General features: G+C 42.2%; 1 protein-coding gene across 2 annotated transcripts in view; it reads right to left on the bottom strand.

Annotated features, from left to right (window-relative positions):
- Positions 1-24,831, bottom strand: part of brd8 (bromodomain containing 8) — a 100,417-nt gene that overhangs the window by 8,125 nt on the left and 67,461 nt on the right. For both annotated transcript variants that reach the window (XM_033040337.1, XM_033040338.1), the window contains 5 exons: positions 17,282-17,372; positions 13,712-13,758; positions 13,468-13,619; positions 11,009-11,098; positions 1,207-1,275 (listed from right to left, as the gene is read on the bottom strand). In XM_033040337.1, the coding sequence (XP_032896228.1) occupies positions 1,207-1,275; positions 11,009-11,098; positions 13,468-13,619; positions 13,712-13,758; positions 17,282-17,372 (449 nt within the window). The remainder of the gene's footprint in view (positions 1-1,206; positions 1,276-11,008; positions 11,099-13,467; positions 13,620-13,711; positions 13,759-17,281; positions 17,373-24,831) is intronic.

The following is a 24,831-nucleotide window of genomic DNA, read 5'->3' as shown; positions in this document are numbered from 1 at the left end:
CCGGCACTCAGTCTGCAGCCAGGTTGTATTGATAACCTGTTGTCCTAAGCAAAGATCTTATAGCAGAGCTATAGGATCTTTGGTCCTAAGTGCTGCTAAGTTCTCATTAAAGATGTGTTTAAATCACACAATGACTTTGGCTCGTGTTTACACAGATGATGGCCCTGATTGGTTTTGCTGACAAAAAAAAGTATTCTTTGATTTCAGGAAAAAACAACCAGACTATTGAGTTGAAAGACAAGTACATAAACTCGCTCATGCTTGCTTTCCAGTTGCACTGATGCAGAATTATAATGTTGGATATTCAAAACGATGCAATCAGAGACTCACAGAAAGATTATCCTAAAATGTTAACATATGTTCTATCCATAGGTGTTTATTGATTTTCTGAATTTTCAGCTTGACAAGAAGCGTCACCCATTCCTTCTCTCCATAGATGCTGCCTGGCCCGCTGAGTTACTCCAGCATTTTGTGTCTATCGTCGATTTAAACCAGCATCTGTAGTTCTTTCCTACGCAAAGTAAAGCTAAGGATGGCTTTGTAAATTTTAGTTGTTGTCATAGTGTCTTTTTGAAGAGGTTATGACAACCTTTGCAATTCTTAACGTTTGAAATAATGGAATTGTAAACAGGTTTTTTTTGCATACAATTTGCAAAAAGTTTGCAAACAAGGGTTATGATGTTTCAAATGGAAAACTGCCAAGTAGCATGATTAAAACTGCAGGGAGAGTTTGTTCTCAATTGGAAACCTAAAATACCAGTGGAATGGAATTACAATTCTTCTAAGGCATGACAAAACTTGTTCAATATCAAGAAAGAATTGTAACGCTGGTGTTTCAGAAAAGAATATACATTTTCTATGCAAACAGTAATCTTAACCTTACTAATTTTTCTTGTCCTTTCCCGATACATATGATTTGGAACACTGATAAATACAGAGGCAAAATCTTATCTGTGGAAAGCACCAAGGCAGCGTGAATCTAAAAAAGGTAACTTTTAAAAATTATTTTCAACAATTTCTTTCCAGATGATTAACTGACTCAGTGTGAAGCCTTAAACATGCACAAGATATGTCAAATGAACATGCAATGTATGATTTGATACCACTTGGGCAAAATTAATTTACTGTTCTGCACATTCTTATTCTTTGAACGTAGAGTTCACCTCTGCACCCAGAAATGTTATTCAATTTTTCTTACTCTCTTACCTGTGTACCCAGCTGTGATATCCTGGAACTCGTTCTTCAGATACTGGATTCAGAAACAAACTAGCAAATCTGCAATTGAAGTGATCAGCATAATGAATATACCAGTAACTGAGAACAAGCATAGATCAATTAAAATTGTAAATTATTAATGGATCTTTACTGCAATGCTTTATAACATCAGGAATATTATACCAAGAAATACAACAAATATAATTGTTATGTTGTATAGGAGGTTCTGGGGCTAGGTCAAGGTGTGGAGGGAAGAAGAGGCTGTAAACTGGAGTTTAATGAGAGGGCATGTTAGCAAAGATCAGGCAGGCACTGTGTGCATTAACTACACATGAAGCAATATCATTTGTGATTACACATGCGCTGTAAAATGTCCCATGCATTTCTAATATTTGAGGGGAAGATACACTGATGTAATTTTGTTGTCATCTGTACACTCTTTGTAAAGTACAGTATAGCTAATTTTTCTATAACTCGCTGTGTTCCAAGAAACCTTGTTGCAGAAAATCGCACTGGGGTGGGGGCAGAGAGTTTCAGACGAACTGTACCAAAATTATATTTCCTGCAAGATTTCCAAAACTAAAAGTGTTTTTACTAGCTATGTTTATTTTATTACTGCAAACTAAAAATAATAAAGGTTATTGATACATTGTTTAATCAAGTATGATTGCACACATATGATTGCATTGACTGCTTCTCAATTTCTAAAGTATATCTCAAAGAATGGTGTCTGATTACTGCAGGGAGATTACATTTAAACGGGATTCTTGTACTCTTTCCACCCTCACCCCCACCTCAACTCCCACAGTTTTCTTCCCCCATAAACACTTCCATTCTGCTTGTCGATTTCTAAAGTAACTCTCTTTCACCTTCCACTGTGAAACTAGCAGTGTGTGTTTGATTGTTGCGGAGCTAGTTCCTGATTGAAATCATGTTTTAACCAATTCGGGCAAGTAACATAAATATCCCTACATCACCAATCGCATTATATCCAATTCACATTTGGGAAACACACATTATAGGAAAACTACCTGGATTCTGTCATCTCTATATTACGACAAGTCGGATCTTGACCACTTCCTGTTGTTCTGTATTTTGATTTTAGAAAAAAAGCTGCCACTTACGGCTGTGATTTTTGGCCATCATACTCAGAGTCCCCCTCTGTTGCGCAGGACTAGAGGATTTTTCCCATCGATTAAAAATAAAAGAGTTATTAGTGTTTAAAAAATGTTGAGATTCTCTCTCCTGAAGGCCACGCCCCTTCCGGAGGGACTATAAAACCCAGAAGTGTTGAGTGCCTCAGTCAGTCTCTGCAAGATGGGGGAGCGAGAGGGTCACGTCTCTCAGTCGGAGCTGTGAATAACACTGAACACATATCTACTAAACTGTGAGTGGTTTTACTGACCTGTCAGTGCCCTTAATGTGGTTTGAAAATATAGTTTGGAAATGCTAAAGCTGTGTTGCCTTTGGTTTGTAAATGCTAAAGCTGTGTTGACTTTGGTTTGTAAATGCTAAAGCTGGGTTGCCTATGGTTTGGAAATGCTAAAGCTGTGTTGCCTAATTAAAGTTGCCTTGCCTAATTAAAGTTGCCTTGCCTAATTAAAATTGCCTTGCCCGAATTCAAGTTGCCTTGCCTTCTATATAATTAAAAGTCTAATGTTGACCACTTCCTGTTTGCGCTTTATATTGATTTTAGAAAAAAACGCTACCACGTATGGCTGTGATTTTTGGCCATCTTACTCAGAGTCCCCTTCCACTCATCAGGTGCCGAGGATTTTTCCCATTGATGAAAAATAAAAGAATTATTAGTGTTTAAATGTTGAGATTCTCCCTGTCAATCGCGCCATGAAGGCCACGCCCCTTCTGGTGGGAGGGACTATAAAACCCAGAAGTATGGGCGTGGCTCAGTCTCTGCAAGATGGAGGAGGGAGAGGTCACAACTCTCTGTCTTTAGTGGCCTTGCACCCTGCTTGAAATGGTATGAAACTGTACTTGAATTTTGTGGCCTTGCACCCTGCTTGAAGTGGTAAGAAACTGCACTTGAATTTGATGACCTTGCACCCTGCTTGAAATGGAATTTCAAGGAATAGCCGTGAGTCAACTGCCAGCCCACCAGCCGTGAGGGAGTGAGCTGCCAGCACAACAGGCTTGATTGACTGAGCTGCCAGCCCAAGAATCTATTCGGCCTACAATGTCCATACTAGCCCTCTGGAAACCAGTCCCTTCAGCCCACAACACCGATACTAGTGCTCCAGAAAGCCCCCCAATATTGGAATTGGTGGAGAGGTGGAATATTGCGTTGGGGGACTAGCCCTCCCATGTGATGCTGGGAGTCTAGTTAGTCTTATATTTCTATACCTTCCCAAGCTCATGTTACAATGAGAGCCACCTATATAAATTTACATGTCGTCATTATACCCTTGTGGTAATAATTGGAATGCAATAGCTCCAATGTAAGAAGATTTAGTTACAACTCTTTAATAATAATAATAATAATAATATATCTTTTATTGTCATTGCACGTCAGTGCAACGAGATTTAGTGTGCAGCTCCACTGATGTCCAGGAAAGGTAAATAAATACAATACATAAATAAACAAGCTGAATTGATTGACGTGACCATCTGAGGGAGACTGTCCAAAGGGGGTGGGTGGGGGGGCACTCATTAGGGCCGGTTCAGAGCCGCTATAGCTCTTGGGATGAAACTGTTCCTGAGTCTGGAGGTTCGGGCGTAGAAGGCCTTGTAACGTCTGCCGGAGGGAAGTAGTTGAAACAGACCGTGGCAGGGGTGTGATGAGTCCTTATGGATGCTGAGGGCCTTCCTGAGGCACCGCGTGTGGTAGATGCCCTCCAAGGCTGGTAGCTCTGTCCCGATGATCCTCTGCGCTCTGTTGACGACGCGCTGAAGAGCTCTCCTCTCCGCCTCCGTGCAGCTGAGATACCACACAGAGATGCCATACATTAGTATGCTCTCTGTGGTGCAGCGGTAGAACGTTGTCAGCAGCTGTTGGGGCAGACCAGTCTTTTTTAATGTCCTCAGGAAGAACAGTCGTTGCTGTGCCTTCTTGACCAGCGCGGTGGTGTTTGTGGACCATGTGAGGTCTTCTGAAATGTGAGTGCCCAGAAACTTAAAGCTGGACACTCTCTCCACACTTTCCCCATAAATGGAGATTGGGTCGTATTCTCCAGAATGGGACCTCCTGAAGTCAATGATCAGCTCCTTGGTCTTGGAGGTGTTTAGTGCCAAGTTGTTATTGGCGCACCAGTCCGCCAGGTTCTGCACCTCCGCTCTGTATTTTGTTTCATCACCGTTGGTGATCAGCCCAATCACTGTTGTGTCGTCTGCAAACTTCACGATGGTGTTGGTGTCGAATGCAGGGACACAGTCGTGAGTGAAGAGGGAGTAGAGCATGGGGCTTAGTACACAACCCTGTGGTGTGCCGGTGCTCAGGGTGATGGTGGAGGACAGGTGCGGGCCCAGTCTCACTGCCTGCGGTCGCTCCGTGAGAAAGTTCAGGATCCAAGCGCATATCGGTGAGCTGAGGCCTAGCTGGTGGAGTTTGGTGGTGAGCTTGGTGGGGATGACCGTATTGAATGCAGAGCTATAGTCAATGAAGAGCATCCTCACATACGTGCCCTGTCTGTCCAGGTGAGTCAGGACAGTGTGAAGGGCCAGAGAGATGGCATCCTCTGTCGATCTATTTGCCCTGTATGCAAATTGATGGGAGTCCAGTTAGGCAGGGATGCTGGATTTAATATGGGAGAGGACCAGCCTTTCGAAGCACTTCATGGGGATTGGAGTCAGGGCAACCGGCCGGTAGTCGTTGAGGTTGGTGATTTTGGACTTTTTCGGCACCGGCACTATGGTGGCTGTTTTCAGGCACTTGGGGACCGTTGCCAGAGATAGAGAGAGATTGAAGATTCTCGTGAATACCTCCGCCAGCTGTCCAGCACAGTCCTTTAATACTCTTCCCTGTACACCATCCGGGCCTGCAGCCTTGCGTGGATTGATCCTACGCAGAGCGCACTGTACCTCCTGAGTGCTCAGTGTTAAGGCCTGTCCCTCCGCTATGGCCGGGGTTATTTCACACCTGGTGGTGTTGCCAGTATCGAACCGGGCAAAGAAGGATACATTCCATTTTGATATGTTGCAATAAGCGACTTCGGTATTCCGACTGCACATGTCCAGTTCATAAACAGTCTCGGCAACGGTGGTGCTGCATTGTGTGCAGGCTTTCGTTTCGTCCGTGGTAGGGGTCGGCTCTCCGTCGCTGCGGGTGCTGTTGAGTTGCTGCTGGGCCGTCCCCGTCCACTCCCCGTTGTCCCGTCCCTGTCCGGAGGTGTCTGGGGTGGCCCTGGGCTGGCGGGGCGGCCCTAGCCTTGCAGCCGGCGCTGCAGCCGTTGGCTCCAGCTCGGCTCTCCCTGTCCCGCCGGGTTCGTCCCGGCAGCCCTCCACCTCCACCCCCTGTTGAAGATGGGTGACTCGGAGCCGCTGCTGCTGGAGTCGTCCTGGTCGGAGAGAGAGTCTGTGGATGGGCTCCTGCGGCCATGTGCAGCATGGACACCCGCTGGAGCAGCTGGTGCTGTTGGTGGTGCTGGTGGCAGCAGCAACCTCCTTCCCCTCCCTTGCCCAGCCCCAAGCCCAGAGTCCAGGCCAGCTCCAACTCCAGGTCGGGGCTGAAGGCCACCAGCAGTGCGGCCCAGTCTAGCGCCGGGCTAGAGGAGGCCGAGCCCAGGCTGGCGCTCTGGCGCAGGCAAGGCTGGGGCCCTCATTCCTCCACGGGGTTGTGGGTGAAGTGGTAGCGGGTACCGTAGGGGCAGAAGCCAGTGGTGTGCAAGGTACGGCTTGTACTTGGGGTGGCGGCTGAGGGAGCGCAGCTCGGCCAGGCCGTGGGTGAACTGGCACTTGTTGCCGTAGCGGCCCATCGGGGAGCGGGTTCCTCTGGAGTTGGAGCGGGGTTGGGCTGGAGTTGGCGCTTCCTCACCGTGCTGGCTGTGAGCCTGGGAGCCGGTGTCCCGTCAGTCCAGATGTCTCCGGCCACCCCCCGGGCGGGGATGGGGCACTCGAGTTGGGGGGTGGGGGAGACTGGGGCGGTCCAATGGTGGTTCGGCAGCGCTTGCGGCGCCGGGGACACGTGTTCGATCCTGGGTGCTGATGAGGCGCGGTTCTGAGTGTGTGCAGCTGCCGAGAGCCGGTCCAGTCTCCCCCCCCCCCCCCCCCGTTTCCCACTCGTATCTGCCCCCTCCGTCTGACCCCTGACAAATACAAACTATACTCATTGAATCTACAGCACTTCGTTGGATTTTTATTTATAGCATTTGACCTTTGATCAATCCCATTATTCCTCGTGTTTTTTGGAATACCGAATTCGCTTGTTATAAAAAAGTTAACAAGAAATGCACAAAAAAAATGCTGTTTAAAAATATCCTCAATCTGAAGCCAATTTTATTTTATTTACATAATTAGATTTTGAAATATCAAGCCGTCTTATGCAGAGCTTCAATGACAGGTGATGTATTCTTCCTTCCATGTTGTGCTTCTCACCATCATGAAATAGATTATCCAGACTTACTGTAAGACTAAGTATCTCACAGCTTGGTTTGGGAACAGTACAGCCCAAGACCACAAGATATTGCAGAGAATGGTGGATGTAGCCCAGTTCATAGAAACATAGAAAATAGATGCAGGAGGAGGCCATTCGGCCCTTCGAGCCAGCACCGCCATTCATTGTGATCGTGGCTGATCGTCCCCAATCAATAACCCATATCCCTTGATTCCACTAGCCCCTAGAGCTCTATCTCACTCTCTCTTAAATCCATCCAGTGATTTGGCCTCCACTGCCCCATGTGGCAGGGAATTCCACAAATTCACAACTCTCTGGGTGAAAAAGTTTTTTCTCACCTCAGTCTTAAATGGCCTCCCCTTTATTCTAAGACTGTGGCCCCTGGTTTTGACTCACCCAACATTTGGAACATTTTTCCTGCATCTAGCTTGTCCAGTCCTTTTATAATGTTATATGTTTCTATAAGATCCCACTTCATCCTTCTAAACTCCAGTGAATACAAGCCTAGTCTTTTCAATCTTTCCTCATAGGCCCGCCATCCCAGGGATCACTCTCGTGAACCTACGCTGCACTGCCTCAATCAGATAGTTCATCTCATGGACTATACTCATGCTACTTCTTACACTGCCTGGGGTAAGCAGCGAACACAATCAAAGACATTTCCTACCCCGGTCATTACTCCTTCTGCCTGCTCCAATCGGACAGGAGATATAGAAGTTTGAAAGCACACACTACTAAATTCAGGCACAGCTTCTTTTCTTCTGTTATCAGGCTTCTGCGCGGTCCTTCCATATGCTGGTCACAGTCCCAATTCTCCAACCTACTTCAATTAGGACAAACTTTTTCTCGGTAACTGTTACTGCTACAATGCAGAGAATTCTGCACATCTATCTTTCTCTTCACTCTACCTATTGTACTTGAGTTTGGTTTGATTATATTTATGTATGTATTATCTGATTTGAGTAGACTGCATGCAAAAGAAAGCTTTCCACTGTACTCGGTACATGTGATAATAATAAACCTAAAACTGTCTGTTTATGAGTGCAAAATTGCTTCAGCTTATGTAAAGGCTCAAAATACATTGGTCAGGTTGGAAGATGTGCAAGGCAAAGGCAAAGAGAATGCAGACCCAAATTGTAGGTATGGAACAGTAATTGGATATCAAACTGGGGCAGGGGATAGCAAGGGCTGGCTTCCATATGCTGATAAAACTGGGCCGTATAAGATGGTATTATGGAGTTTTGAGATCATGCTACCAGCTTCTTCTTCTTGCAAATGAAACATAAACCAAAGGAATAGTTAGATCTCAAGCTGGGTGTTGAGCAGGCTATGCTACCAGATAATAGTAATACATCACACCCAATTCAAAAAGACCTTGGAATTGAAGTTGGAAAAGAGGTAAACCTTCCATTAATTACATGATCCATGGCCAAGAGATTAGCATTGATGTTGACAATCAATTTGTTCCAAATGTTCTTCTTGGTCCGACAGGCTCATACAATTTACAATACACAATACAATTGCAGTCTTGCTAGGAGTAAAAAGGAACTACAGAAGCTGGTTTACACTGAAGATAGACACAAAATGCTGGAGTAATTCAGCGGGTCAGGCAGCATCTCCGGAGAAAAGACCAGGTGATGTTTTGGGTCGAAACTCTTCTTCACACCTTTTCTACGGAGATGCTGTCTGACCCATTGAGTTACTCAAACATTTTGTAGTCTTGCTATGGTCAGTTCTTCCATTGGCTTCCATCAGTGCAATAATGAATTACCTTAAAAGGTTGAAGATCTAGCCATCAATGCTCATCAAACAACTGCTTTTCTGCTTGTAAGTCAATGTGATGCAAAACTGAAGAAAGCAGGTCCCTCCAGAAAGAAGGCTTACTTATAATGACCTTATAAACCACATATCTTGGGAAACTAGGGCACAGAGGAAGTAAGAAAGATGAAGCTAAAGGTCTTTTTTTTCCCACATTTACACTCCGTTATAATTTATCGCCATCCTCATTCTGTTCCAAACTACTATGCACAAAGCCCCACAAAGAGTATCTTACAATACATATTCTTTTTTTTTTTAAACTTGCATTTATAGAGTGCCTACCATTAATTTCCAACATCCTAAAGCATTTTAAAACCAACTAAGTATTTTATTTTAGGTAGACAAAAGTGCTGGAGAAACTCAACGGGTGCGACAGCATCTATGGAGCGAAGGAAATAGGCAACGTTTCGGGCCGAAACCCTTCTTCAGACTCCATAGATGCTGCCGCACCCGCTGAGTTTCTCCAGCACTTTTGTCTACCTTCGATTTTCCAGCATCTGCAGTTCCTTCTTAAGTATTTTATTTTAACTTGGATTCACTGTTATAAATAAACATGCAACAGTCAATTTATATGCAAGGTCCAGAAGGAACGTTACATCACAAAGAGGGATTCAGGTGAACATAAAAAGAAAGACCTATTGGCAAAAAGAGGGGATGAGATTACAAAAGATAAAGATAATATATATAATCCAGACTAGAAAATGTTTAATGCAGTAATAAGATACCTACAACAGACTTTAAGATATATTTGCTGGCTACCAATATATGAATTAGCAAATAACGATGTGATTGGTCAAGAAGTATGCAAAACATGCTTTCAGCATGAGGTTGGAACAGGCAAATGAGCAGAATTAGAGTTGCATAAGCAAAAGCACAAAGAATAAAGCACGTTAGAAACACAAATTCAGCTTAAAATGGTTCAACACAGCAGTCATTGCAGGGACATGGGTATAAGCTAGAATGCAAGGAGGCCAACTACTCCAGGCAGTACAACCTTCAGAAAGCTCAGAGTCATTGGGAAACAAGAAGGAATAGAAATATTAAAAAATAAATCCCAAATGGCAGGCTGGCAATGGAAAAATGGATAACCAAAGGATTTGTTGCTGCTAACCGTTTTAACTGTCCAACATTTCAGTTTGAATATGGCTATTATGTTATTGGTCAGTTTATGACCAGGTGAATGGTTGATTATACCAATTTATATTCTATTAATTGGTTTGCATGATTAATCGCAGATGTGTGACCACTGTAAGAATTTCTGTTCTAACTCTACATTTATTCTCCACTCATAAACTTTCACTTCAGCAGGGCTAAGACATTGCCATTGGAACAATTATGAGTGGATCTTCGTGCAATTGACTCAAGGGGCATTCAAAATGATAAACAAAAAGACAATGAGAAATATTCAGATAAATATTTGGTATAATGCAAAACTAGTTTGTACCCTAAAAAAGATGCATATAAATATTTTGGCGATAGTAAAAAAAAATTTTATAACATATATTTTATTCAGAGAAAGACTAATGTGCAGAAATATCGGCTCAACCAGATGAAAATCAAAATAATGGATAATGATTTGAACTCTGCTTTTAAATAAATCCATGCGCCTGTAAACTTTTATCAGTGATAAAGTAACACAGCATTCAAGTGTGAGTTGATCAAAGATGGTATACATTTGTGAATGGTTTGTCATATCTGACAAATCCAGGTTTCAAAGATTTATTGAATATTGTCAAGTGGAAGATCAGGCTGGGATGATCTCCTTTCAATCAGAAATAGCTGAAGGCAGAAGCTGAGGTTTGTAAATAATTAGTGACCTGTTTGAATAAATAGGAAGGACTTTTCATATTTAAAAAAAAGAGACATAGATTTTAAAGTAATTTGCAAAAGGACTATAAGGGAGAAAAAGAAAAATGTTTCCTCAGTGTGCTACAAAACTGAAATTAATTTCCTGAAAAGGTGATAGTTGCAGAAATATAAATCACATTTGAAAAGTATTTGGATATGCACGTGAAACCAAAACTTGTAGCGCTAAGGACCAGTGCTAGCGGTGAACATTTTTAACTCATATGGATACAATTGGCGAAATGGTTTCCCTCTGCGTTATAAATACTCTACAGTTTAGTTTGGAAACCGATATTGAATGAATTAATTTTACATCTAAATTTGATATATTTTGACAAGTTATGGCATTATGGGATCAGGGGCTAAGATTTGTGGGAATAAAGTCCTAGAGCTTACATGATCTCACTGATTCGTAGAACTGGCTAGGAATAACTGGCTCCTAGAACTAAATGGCTTACTTCTCTTGCTCTGTTTCTGAAACACTACATCTCAAACATCACCGTCTTATGAGTTAAAGATGTAACACATTCTAACTTAATATTTTTCTATTTTATTTCTATTTCTGACCTGTGGCTGGCTATCTCCTTCCACATGAGCAGCACTGTCCTTTTCCAATTCCTCTGAGCTGAAATTTGATCCTGGTCGTTAGTTGCAGATCTGATGAAAGACTAGAATAGTAACTACACTGAAAAAACCATCATTATGTTTTTAATGGGCATATTTGTGTACTTTTCTCTTTTAACTGCTGTACGTACAATTATCAGTTGTATGTCAAGAATTTGCAAAGTGACTGTAAACTGTTGTGTTAATGTATGGCAAAAGGCAAATGAATCGTCTCAGCACCAACTTTTATTTCCCATTTTTGTTTGTCTCATCTTGAACTTTCATTGGTGTGCCTAAGCTGAAAACTTTCAGCAATCCAACTTCATCGTGTGACTCAATCTGGGATGGAAGGTAATATTGTCCATTATGTTTGCCCTTACACATCGCCCCAAAGCATTTTCACTTTCACTTTTATTTATCTTTCCAAGTAATGCACAAATAGCAAATGAAATGGCAGGTGAGCAGATTTTATCTTTCCTGACCTTGAGTTCGGCATGAGAGAAGTCTACGCAAGTCTTGTACCTTGTATAGCTGCTTCACTAATACTGCAAATCACGGATAAGAACATCCTATTTAATGTTTCAACATTCTAATATCCATTTTAGTATTCTATATATTAGCTACTTAAAAAAATCCCGATAATAATGGCTTTCTTTTCAATAATACGCGAGTTACATTGAAACATATACAATGCCACTGCTATCAAATAAAAGAAAAACTAAATAATGACGTTGAAGTGCTGAAGCAAAAGCAAAAACTTGCAAATTCTATTGAGGACCAGAGCTGAAACACCAATGTCCATTCTCTCTGACATTTCTGCATTCCTAGCACGTTTGGTGTTGTTTCAATATAAAAGAATCCAGTGAAATTCCATTTGTGATGTAACTCCAAGTATTGGGGGGGATACACTAATTAAATGCATTCCTCATAATTAAATTGATTTGTTTTCATCTCAAGTTTCTTTCTGCTAACTGTCCAAACTTCAAAATATTCCACTGAGGTCCCATCAAATATACACAATCACAAGATCATCTAGCAAAGCAGTTGTATCTAGTTTCTGAAGGATCGATCCGGGAACAGAATTGTGTATTCCAATCTAATGTATGAACCCAATGTAAGTGCCCTCATCGTGGGTGACATAACTAATTTCCCTTCATTTATTTGATTTGTGAGGCACACCTAGAGTGAATCAGGTTAATGTTGGTAGAATCAACATCACATGTCCACCATCCTGGTTGAGGCTGATCTGTCATTAACTGGAGGTAATTTGTGAAATAATTGTACTTCTACTAGTAGTCATGATTATTTGTTCAAATGTCCACAAACAATGATAGGACTAATAAAGAAAAGACGCAAGAAACAGCTAAGAGTGCTGGAAGAACTCAGTGGGTCAGGCAGTGTCTGAGGAGGGAATGAATAGGCAATGTTTCTGGTCAATGTTTTAGACTTGTATAATTTGCTGCATAACTTCATGATGTTTGTCTTGCTAATCCAATACAAAAACCACTCTGCAGCTGTAATGTTAATAGATAGATGTTTTTCTTAAAAATAACTCCCATTCTCATCTTCAATCTTCCCTTGGTCTGCCCAAACCTACCGCGTAATTTTCATCAGACATGTTTCTACTTATATCTGTCTTCTACTTCTGGGTAGTGCTTTTTTCCTGTATCTCTCGTGCAAGCAAAAATTCTGCCCAAACACCTGGTTATTTCTCCATGTTTACAAAGGTCTCACATGAATGCTTTTCCTTGCATTTGCTTTCAGTTCCTCTTCTCATATGTCCACGTCTTGACCATCTTTAGATACTGAAGACATTTGACAGGTACTTGGATAAGACAGGCAAAGAGGGATATGGGCCTAATGCAGGTAAATGCCGTATATATGTAGCTATGCATCATGGTTGGGAATGGTGAGGTGGGTGAAAGGCCCCATTTCTGTGCTGAACATTTCTGTGATCTGCTGATTCTGTGATTCTGGAAAGGTGATTAATTTTTATTCTTAAATAAATGGGTTGTAAAACTGTTTTACTTAGAATGTAATACGTGAATATAAGTTTGAGGAAGTCCAAGGAACTGATCTCCCTATGCTAGTCAGAACACCAGTTCAATATTTCTGATTCTGACATTATTTTAAGGTACGTTTGTCAGAATATATTTCAGCTTACACACAAAAGATGGAGGATTAAGTGACTCAATATTGTTCTTGTAGTGAGAATATTCTTTGTATATTATTACTGTTTATTTGCCATTTTTGCCATTTTGCAGGTTTGATTCTATATCCTACATGTGCATTAATTTAGAAAGTGACTTTGCAAATTCTCGTTAAAGAAAGGGAAACGCTTGAATCTTAATGATATTTCATGTGTTTCAAGATAAAGCCTAATAAAACGAATACATTTTAATACATATTTTCAAGATACGTACAACTGGGAGGATGTGTGACTGCTGGCTGCCGATTCATTCAAGATCAAGAACTGATGGGAACTGAAGCTAACATCACTTTCAGAGATAGACAGTTCGATGCCAAATTCTGAAAGATCAACTTCGCAAAATTCATCTTCACTGGTAGTATCCTCCTGAAATTTGTTAAAACACAGAAAATGTTATATCATGACTTCTTGTATCAGTGATGAACTTCACAATGCTAAAACGTATGTTGAAATCATACCTCCAGTACAGCGTCTCTCATTGTGTTGTATTCTACCTCAGACATCTCTGAAATATGAAGATATTGTTAATATTCTTAGATTGGAAATATTCTAATACATAATCTTTAAAGGTGATAATGCTGTTCGAGCAGCCCAGTATATTAAGCTAGATTCAGTGCAGATACTAGAAAAAAAATTAAGATTAACAATCAATTGGAAAGTCTACGACTAATCGGAGACTGCCAACATGGTTTTGTCAAGGAAACACAAGAGACTGCAGACATTGGAATCTCGAGAAAATGAACTATTGGAGGAACTCGATGAATCAGGCAGCATCTGTAGTGCGAAATGGACACAACTTTTCTAGTCTGAACTTTTTAACCCCGTAATGTTGATCTATCAGTCAGAAGAAGGGCCCTGACGCCATCTGTTTTTCTATTTTCCTCCCCATATTCTGCCTGACCATCTCAATTCTTCCAGCAATTTGGTTTTTGCTCATGGGTTTGACAAGGGCAGATCTGTCTGACCAATTTGATTGAATTAATTGAAATGGTAACTAAGTTTATTGATAAGAGAAGTAGATGTGATTTGCATGGACTTCAGTAAAGCCCTTGACAAGGTCCTGCATGGGAGACTGGTTCAAAAGGTGAGGATGCATGGGATTCAGGGCAAGTTGGCAATTAGATCTAAAACTAGCTATGCAATAGGAGACAGACAGTGATTACAGAGGGTTGATTCTGCATTGGGGCGCCAGTGCCTTGTGATGTCTGACATAAAGGTGCAGGAAGGTCATAAAGGTGCAGGAAGGATATCATAGGATATAATATAAGGATATAATATAATATGTCTGCCTTCCGCAAAGACCGCTCCCTCCGCAACTCCCTTGTCAATTCTTCCCTTCCCTCCCGTACCACCCCCTCCCCGGGCACTTTCTGTTGCAACCGCAAGAAATGCAACACCTGTCCCTTCACCTCCCCCCTCGACTCCATTCAAGGACCCAAGCAGTCGTTCCAGGTGCGACAAAGGTTCACCTGTATCTCCTCCAACCTCATCTACTGCATCCGCTGCTCTAGATGTCAGCTGATTTGCATCGGTGAGACTAAGCGGAGGTTGGGCGATCGTTTCGCCGAACACCTCCGCTCAGTCCGCAATAACCTACCTGAACTCCCGGTGGCTCAGCACTTCAACTCCCCCTCCCATTCCCAATCCGACATCTCTGTCCTGGGTCTCCTCCATTGCCAGAGTGAGCAACACCGGAAATTGGAGGAACAGCACCTCATATTCCGCCCGGGTTGCTTGCGTCCGGATGGCATGAACGTTGAATTCTCCCAGTTTTGCTAGCCCTTGCTGTCTCCTCCCCTTCCTTAACCCTCGAGCTGTCTCCTCCCATCCCCCCGCCCTCGGGCTCCTCCTCCTCCCTTTTTTCTTCCTTCTCCCCCCCACCCCCCCATCAGTCTGAAGAAGGGTTTCGGCCCGAAACGTCGCCTATTTCCTTCGCTCCATAGATGCTGCTGCACCCGCTGAGTTTCTCCAGCATTTTTGTGTACCAAGGATATAATAGTGCAGGAGAGGATGCAAAGGAGAGTCACCAGGATGGAGCAATTCAGTTATGAGGAGATACTGGAAAAGCTATGTCTTTTCTCCCTGGAGCAGAGGAGGCATTCATGAAAAAGATCTTAAGAGATTAGATGTTGCTGAGAACTGCTAAACAGCTTTCTGTAGTCACTATCCAAGCCCACATCATGAATGACTATTTTCTGAGCTGTCCCATGGAAATGAGCATCAGCAAGGAATGGCACTTTTAAGGGAAATGGGACAAAAGTAGGAAATTGCATTATTATGAAAGTAATGGGTAGTGATCACAACTGATACAATGAGCTAGATCCTGTTGACCAATGCCAATTGTTCCAAATGGAATTACTTGCCTTCAGCCACTGAAACCTAGGACTGTTACACACATGCTGTGCAGTGCTTAGACTTACTGACAGATTTGGAGGATGTATTTGTTCTGCCACTGGACTCGGTACAATCCAGTGACACAACTCATTGCTGAGATACTCAGAACCTATGGCCAATAGACTTTATTAATTTCAATGTGGATTAAAAGGTGCAAATTTAAGAGACAGAGAAGTTACATTTTCTTAAACTATTTAGAGATAATTTAGAAATATCAAAATAAAAATAAGTGTTATTTGTGTTTTAGTTAAAACATATGGAGCACTAAAATTAATTTCAATGTTTATATCTGGCAAAGCCCTAGCTGCCAAGGTCTATTCCAGGTTGTGGAGAGCAGAGAGAAGCTTTCCATAACCAGCCTCAAGTGGACAACAGATGGTGATTCCTGGCAGGACGACTGGACCAGCATAACTTGCAAAATGATTGCAGATTTGTACACAATGTATAACTGTTTTAAAATGCAACAATGCTTTATTTGAAATGACCTTGGGTAGACTTTCATCCGATGGCTTCAGTACTAGAAATAGAACACTTATCTATTTTGTACCACCAATGCTGTCAGCCATTCCTATGTCATGTATAACACTTTGATGCAAAACAAAGATCCAATTGCTCTGATGTGACAACCCACCCATCCATACAAGGGCAGAGGACCGTGCCTCCGGCATCTTACTATCGGGCTGCGTGGTTTACATTAATCCGCCATATTCTGGCCAGTTTTTGCTATTAACCACACACAGTAGATGCTGGTATTGAAAATGTTCAAATATATTTTATTCAAGGTCTTAGATGTAAGCCCAGAGATATGAAGTTTGCTCCATCACATTGAAACCCATGTCTAGACAGAAACCATCAATGATGTGTGTTGCTTCAAAGCTGCTTTTAAATTGATTCCTGAAATTAATACAAGGAAGCACACAGTGAATAACTGCCATTCAAAGTCTCTACTCGTACAGATTGTGTGTAGTTTATGTCTCCCTATCTGTACAATTAATCCTGAGTTCAAAGGGAATAAAGTAGATAAAGAAACTTGAGAATGCCAAAGAATATTTTGCACTCCTGCCAGCTATTTATTCCTCTTTTTATCACATTCTCGCATATAGAAATTATGGTGTCAATATCTGTCAAATGCCTTCTCCGATAGAATGAAATGTTACTTGGAAAAAAAAAATTAATGCAGCAATTACATAATTTCATATCTTGCATTGTATGTAGCTCAGAGTACAGTCTCTAATATAAAGCAACATATTTAGTTCTAAATCATGCTACTGAACCATGGATAGATCAACATAAAAGTAAACCGTGGCATTTGGAAGTCATGCATTAGTGGTAAAGTGTAATATTTGTGATATTCATTATGATGTCCGCACATAGATTTATTTATTTACTTATTGCCGAATAAAAGCAATGTTTAGTAGACTGTGTCACTCCAAATAGGAGTAGGAGAACCAATATTGATATAGCTATTGAGCAATTCAAGAACATAAAAAGATATGCAAGTCGGATAAAGATGAAGCAATGGAGAGAACATTTTAAACATGTCCTATTTAATAGAGCATAACCTATTTAAAAAAAAAAACATGTAATTGACTGTAAAAATATGACAATTGAAGGAATTTATTTTGGGCACTTACCTATTTGTTCATTCCCGATTATGTGCTGTGCTTCTGGAATTGGATTGGTCTTTGCATCACGTGCAAGATAACTGCAGCTGCCATCTAAGCACTACACACAAGAAATAGAAATTCATGGAAACAACAATAAGAATATTTGCTACTTTGATTCTTTTAATCAAATTCACATGAAAAAGTGAAGTATTATCTTTTCAACAAATATTTCAATAATCACTCTTGATCATGCAGCTTTATGATCTACTAGACCAAGTGGGACCCGTTGGGGCCCGTCCCCTCAATGCGCGGTTGCAGATGGGGAGGGGGCGGCCTGCGGCATCAAACACACACACACACACTAACCAACCCCCCACACACACACAAACTACCTCCACACCCACACGAACCACCCCCATTGATATTATATTAATATTATTAATTCACTCCTTTTACCCCATCCCCCGCCCTATTCACTCACGCATAGCCCCCAACTCATAGGTGCGGCTAAAGAGGGACAGGGGTAGAGAGCAAGAGGTACAGAGAGGGGCACAGAGAGGTACAGAGAGAGGGACAGAGAGGGATACAGAGGGATACAGAGGCACAGAGAGGGACACAGAGGGGGACACGGAGGCACAGAGAGGGAGAGACGAGGAGGGGAGTAGGAAGTGGAGAGCGGGCAGCGGGGCGGGCATCAACCAAAGGGCTGCGTGTTCAGCGGCTTCAATCCAGAGCCCGGGGGGGGGGGGGGGGTCGTCACAGGGGAGGGCTTGTTTCCGAACGCAATACTCCATTGCTCCAGGGACAGAGTAGAGACAGTGAGAGGGGAGCTTGCTGCCTATTGGAGCTGGGGTTTCCGATTTGCGGCGTCTTTTTGAGACAGGGAGAGGGATGCGGGCGGACGTGGACTCGAGGGAGGCTGCGCGGTCATGGACCCGAGGACCCCGTGTGAGGGGGGCGCTCGAGGACAGAGAGAGGGCTGCGGGCGGACGAGGAGTCGAGGGAGGCCGCGGTCGGGCGGGCTGTCATTGATCCGAGGCCCCCGAGCGCGGGGCGGACAGCCGGCCGAGCGGGGCTGACTGCGAGCGGGCAGGCCCACGTCGAGCGGGCAGGGCCAAGGCGGGCGGGGGGGTTGACGTCACTAGCAGTGCATGGAAAACAGTGGAAAACAGTGGGGAGCAGACCCATTGTGACGTCATCAGCTCGTTTATTTTCAAAGATATTGTGAACATTTTCATAAATAACTCGAGAAATAAAGCATTAATTTTTCAGATGAGGCGATTTCTGAATCCACGGGATAAAACTTTACAGGAATATGTAAACATTTTACCGTTAGTGTGTCTTTTCGAACACACACACACACCCCCCCCCCCCCCCCCCCCAAGATCTGAGTTTTAAGTATATAGGATGCAGAAACCAAGTATCGGAGTTAGGAAACAAACTTTAAATACTGAAAAATTTGTGAAGGCAGAGTCTGATATGAAGTTTCTTGGGGGCAAACCCTTGTTGAAAAGTATAAAAAACTGCAAATGAGAAATAAAGTTAAAGCTTATTCACCTTAGCTGCCAATTTTCATCCTGCTCTCACTTTCATATGGCCATTCTGTTTCTCCTTCCTTCTTGATTTCTCTATCTTGGCTTTCGGAGTTAGTTAACAATGTATATTCATGAAAGCCTATGGACTTCCAGTTATCTTGATTAAACCTCTCACTCACGTCTACCAGTTTATCCAGCCCCGACATATTTGTTCTTATTATGATATTTTTCATACCAATACTCCTGCTGTCTTCCATTAGTTGTTTAGTTTGTTGTCATGTGTACTGAGGTACAGTGAAAAGCTTTTGTTGTGTGCTAACCAGTTAGCAGAAATACTTTTTCCTGAACTATGTTTAAGAAAGAACTGCAGATGCTGGAAAAATCGAAGGTAGACAAAAATGCTGGAGAAACTCAGTGGGTGAGGCAGCATCTATGGAGCGAAGGAATAGGTGACGTTTCGGGTCGAGACCCGTCTTCAGACTTTCCCGATTTGTCCTCTGCAGTCGATAGATTCAAATGCATGTACTTTGTTTCTGCTCTTAAACCCTCTCTCCTTTCCCTCTCCACAAATCCCACTATTCTCATGTTCTGCATTTTAAGCAAGGGTTCCCAACCTGGGATAAATTTACCCCCAGGGGGGTAAATTTGTTGATTCTGGATTTGTACATATTTTTTCTCATTGACTGACTATGCTTGGTTCTGGTATACTGGTATCTGCTCATCAATAGTTGTTCATAAATAAGTGAAATAACATTGTTATCTATATTACTAAAAGTCTGCTCTTGACCACTTCCTGTTGTTCTGTACATTGATTTTAGAAAAAACGCTGCCACTTACGGCTGTGATTTATGGCCATCTTACTCAGAGTCCCCCTCCACTGTGCATTACAAGAGGATTTTTCCCATCGATGAAAAATAAAAGAGTTATTTAAAAAATGTTGAGATTCTCTCTCCTGAAGGCCACGCCCCTTCCGGAGGGACTATAAAACCCGGAAGTGTTGAGTGCCTCCCTACAAGATGGGGGAGCGAGAGGGTCACGTCTCTCAGTCTGAGCTGTGAATAACACTGAACACATGTGTACTAAACTGTGAGTGGTTTTACTGACCTGTCAGTGCCCTTAATGTCGTTTGAAAATATAGTTTGGAAATGCTAAAGCCGTGTTGCCTTTGGTTTGGAAATGCTATGGCTGTGTTGCCTTTGGTTTGGAAATGCTAAAGCTGTGTTGCCTAATTAAAGTTGCCTTGCCCAATTAAAGTTGCCTTGCCTAATTACAGTTGCCTTGCCTTCTATATAATTAAAAGTCTAATCTTGACCACTTCCTGTTTGCGCTTTATATTGACTTTAGGAAAAACGCTACCATGTACGGCTGCGATTTTTGGCTATCTTACTCAGAGTCCTCCTCCGCTCATCAGGTGCTGAGGATTCTTCCCATCGATGAAACATAAAAGAGTTATTTGTGTTTAGAAAATGTTGAGATTCTCTCTCCTGTCAATCATGCCATGAAGGCCACGCCCCTTCTGGTGGGAGGGGGAGAGGGACTATAAAACCCAGAAGTGTGGGTCTGGCTCAGACTCTGCAAGATGGAGGAGGGAGAGGTCACAACTCGCTGTCTTTAGTGGCCTTGCACCCTGCTTGAAGTGGTAAGAAACTGCACTTGAATTTGGTGGCCTTGCACCCTGCTTGAAATGGAATTTCAAGGAATAGCCGTGAGTCAACTGCCAGCCCACCAGCCGTGAGTGAGCTGCCAGCACACCAGGCTTGAGTGACTGAGCCGTCACCCCAAGAATCTATTTGGCCCACGATGTCCATACTATCCCTCTGGAAACCAGTCCCTTCAGCCCACAACACCCATACAAGCACTCCAGAAAGCCCCCCCACTAGCCACCAATATTGGAATTGGTGAAGAGGTGGAATATCGTGTTGGGGGACCAGCCCTCCCGTGTGATGCTTGGACCCAATGGGTCCCACTTAGTCTATTAAAGTTGCCTGGGGTAAACGGGACGAAAAAGGTTGGGAACCCCTGATTTAAAGGATCATTCTCCATAATTTCTCTCGCCTTCAGTGTGATCCCACCACCAGCCACAGATCTCGTCTTTCCCTTTTCATCACTTGGATTTATACCTCCCAAATTCACACTTCCAACTCCACCTATACCCACTCCCTTTCTCGTGGCATCTTCCCAAGCAAGCCCAGGAGATTCATCGCCTGCTCTTTTGCAACTTCTCTTTCACAAGAACCCAATTCTCTTCACATTGTGTTTTTGATTTTTTGTCTTTGGAGCGAATTCTGTCTTTAATTTGTGTATTGGTGATGTCCTTATTATTTATTTTACTCCGACTATATGTTTTTTCTCTCTTGTTAATTTCTGTAAGGTGTCCTTGAGACTTTGAAAGGCGCCCGCAAATAAAATTTATTATTATTATTATTATTACTTCCAGAAAATGCAATTCGCTTGTTTTTCTTCCAATTTAATGTATAGCGTTCAACACTCATAACATGCTGGAAACTGTAGATTTAGGGATGGCTTTGCAGAATATCTTTATTCAATCCACAAAGGTGGCCTGAACTTTCAGGTACCTGCCACTTTAATGTGCATCCTCTCTCCCTCCTATATATATATGGTCCTGTTCCAACGATGCCTAAAATTATTTCAAAGACTAGCATCTTATCTCCTGACTGAGCATGTAATAGCCTTCAGGTTTCAGGACTTTTCAAATAGCCAGCCTTTCTGGTTTGCATCAGAACTGGCCCTCTGCACTGTTTTTGAGGAACTTTGATGTTTTGTGAAGAGGTGATTAACCCTTCAACAACCACAACCAACCTTATACGTCAATGCAGTTTCCTCTTGCTTCTCATTGGCTTCAGTTTCATGCATGCTCCTTGACATGACACTCCTTGACACAAAGTAATTTAGCTCTTCTGATCCTTCAATCCAATTAAACCCATTCTCCCGCTGCCTATTTCCTGTTACCTCTGTAATTTACTATTTCTCACAGATGCCCATCAATTCCCCATGAATTGCTCTGCTTTGATGCCATGGGCAATCATACCTCACTTCTGGAATTTAGTCCTTTTATCCATATTTGGACTAAGGTTGTGATGGGTAGGAAGGAACTGCAGATGCTGATTTAAACCAAAGATAGACACAAAATGCTGGTGTAACTCAGCAGGACAGGCAGCATCTCTGGAGGAAAAGAATAGGTGACGTTTCGGGTCGAGACCTTGTAATGGGAGCTCAAGCACAGTGGTCCTGGTGAAGCCAAACTAAGCACTGGTGAGCATGTTATTGATGACAATAAAACTGGCACCCACACCTTGGCTTAATTTTCCAGACGATTGAATGTAGACTGGTCAGTTAGCCATGCTGGATTTGTGAAAAGGGTGTATCTTTTCAATCTTTCACAATATTAGGTAACTATACTGGAGCTATTAGTTCTAGAATACGAATCTTCGGAACTGGAGTGCCAGGTTGAATCGTCTTTGCTGTATCCAGTGCTTGCACTCATTCTTTGATATCATGTGAATAGAACTGAATTAGCAGAAAACTGGCATCAGTGATGCTGGGAATCTCAGCAGGAAGCCTGAAGATTATAAATGCTTCAGCTTTTATTAAGATGGATTCAACATAGTTTCAACACAGGGAAATTTGTTTGGGAAAAAAAATTGAGCTCTTGTGAGATTTTAACTGGCAGGATGGATAAAGCTGAACTAGTTGATGTGGTTAATTAATTACAACACAGAAAGCTACCACTTGTATCATAAGGTTTATTCGATCACCCTGTAGAACAACCCCATTCCACCTATGGTCTGATAGGGAAAATAAGGGGACCTGATAGAAACCCTTGGGGTCACTGGGAAACCAGGGAAACTCCATGCACACAACACATAAGTTCAGGATCAAAACTGTATTCTTGAAGGCAGCAGAACTAATCTCTGTATCATCATGCTACCCCATGGTGTACTTGGACTTTGTAATATGATAAAGAGATTATGAAACAAATGTAGAGTGCACAGTACTGGGGACAATGTGACTCACTTAGATAGAGGACAGGTACACAGAAAACAGAGCTTAAGTCTGAAGAAGGGTCTCGACCCGAAACGTCACCCATTCCTTCGCTCCATAGATGCTGCCTCACCCGCTGCATTTCTCCACCATTTTGGTCTACCTTTAAGAATTAATGTGTAACTTTTGGGTTGGGTTGCTGCAAGGTTTCCAGCTGTTATGCATCTGCATACTATGGTAATGGATAAGAGGATAAAATGTAATATACCCAAATCACTATATGCAGCTGGCTGGGAGTGTATGAAATGAGAAAAGATATCAAGGAGACAAACAGGCTAAAGGAAAGGTTGAAGATATAGCAGATCGACTATGAAGTGGAAAATATGAGCTAATCTATTCTGGTAGAAAAATATAGAAGCATACAGTATTTTTTTTCAATGCCAAGAGGAATGATGCTGGGGCTAAGGAAGAACTGTGCATTCATGTGCTTGAGTCACTGAATAGCATAAACGTATATTACTCAATTAAGAAGGAAAGTCCCCAGACCAAAAGAAGCATTTATTTGTGATTGAGTGCAGCGAATACTTAGCAAAATGATTCCTGGTCCAATGACTGATGTGTGAAAAATTTACGGGGGCTGAATCTATACTGTCTGGAGTTTAGAATAATGCGAATTATCTTACTGAAGCAAAATTCTGATGGGGCTTGATAGGGTGGATGCAAGGATGCTCTCGTTTAGCTGGAGTTTCTAAACCCAGAAGTCACATTCTACAAATAGGAGAGGTTCAGGAATTATATGTTCCTTCCTTCCCCATGGCAATGAATCTTTGTAATTCTCTGTCCAAGTTGGATATGGAGCTCAGTCACTGAATATAATCAAGAGGGAGAATGATTAAATATTTAAGTAATCTAAGGAGATGGCTTAAGTACAGAAGATTACACCGAGATAAAAGATCATCCACTGGATGGTAGAACACGCTGATCCAAATTACCTAGTCTTTCTTCTATTCTCATGCCCTAATTGTTGACCTCAACCATTGTTAAGAATATTGATTGTGTTTGAGCAGCCTCTTTATCTTCTATTAGTGTTTAAGAGATCACCACTAGTCATAATTAAATGTGGTCAAAATGCAGAACTTTGGTCCCATCCATTGCAACATTGCTTAGATCCATTGATTGTCTGCTACTTTTGTTGTTTAGCATGTTGACAGAGGTACTGCAGATTTGCACAGCCAGCAATAAGTTTTAGGAACTAATGCTGGTTTCCTGACACATGCTTCTTCCCTCATCATTAAAGTTAATTTGGTTCCATGTGCTTGATTGTAATGATGGCATGTGGGATATGGCAAGTCATTAGGATTCATAATTTACCACAGTATAATATTGTGTTTGCTACAGCCAACATCTCCTTACAGATATCTGGTCTTGTGATGTCAGATCTGATCTGAATCCATTCATTCACCATGATATTGAAGAGGGGACTTCCAGTGGTGGTCACTTTTACCAATACTGTTATGGACAGATGCATCTGCAACAGGCAGAATGGGATCAAGGTAGGCTTATCCCTTGTGTTTATCCACTCATCACCTGCCACACAAATCCAGTCTGACAGCTATCCTGTGTGTCTATCTTAGCTATCCTTCAGGATTAGATCATAGTTGATCAACAGTGATACAACCATGCCATTCTTAGTTACTGGCACTGATAATCCCCACCTGAAGTACTCTCTGCGCCCTTGCTACATTCAGTTCTTCTTCCAAGAGTATAGCATGGCAGAATGATAATTCATCAACTGGAGAATTAGTATTGAGCAGATTTCCTTGCCTGTATATGATGCCATGAGAATTCACGAGTTCGAGGCAATGCTGATGATTCCATTTCTTTCTGAAATGAAAACAGAAAACACTCCCTAACTGCTGAATATTTCCAGCATTTCTGTCTTAATGTCAGATTTCTAGCCTCTGCAATTTCTGATTTCCTCTCCTTCCTGACTGAATGTGACTACATTACCACCTTTAGTGGGTTCATCCTGCTGGGGGA

Source organism: Amblyraja radiata, chromosome 22, assembly GCF_010909765.2.
Source record: "Amblyraja radiata isolate CabotCenter1 chromosome 22, sAmbRad1.1.pri, whole genome shotgun sequence".
Taxonomy (NCBI): Eukaryota; Metazoa; Chordata; class Chondrichthyes; order Rajiformes; family Rajidae; genus Amblyraja; species Amblyraja radiata.
This window is presented reverse-complemented; position numbering and strand designations above follow the sequence as displayed.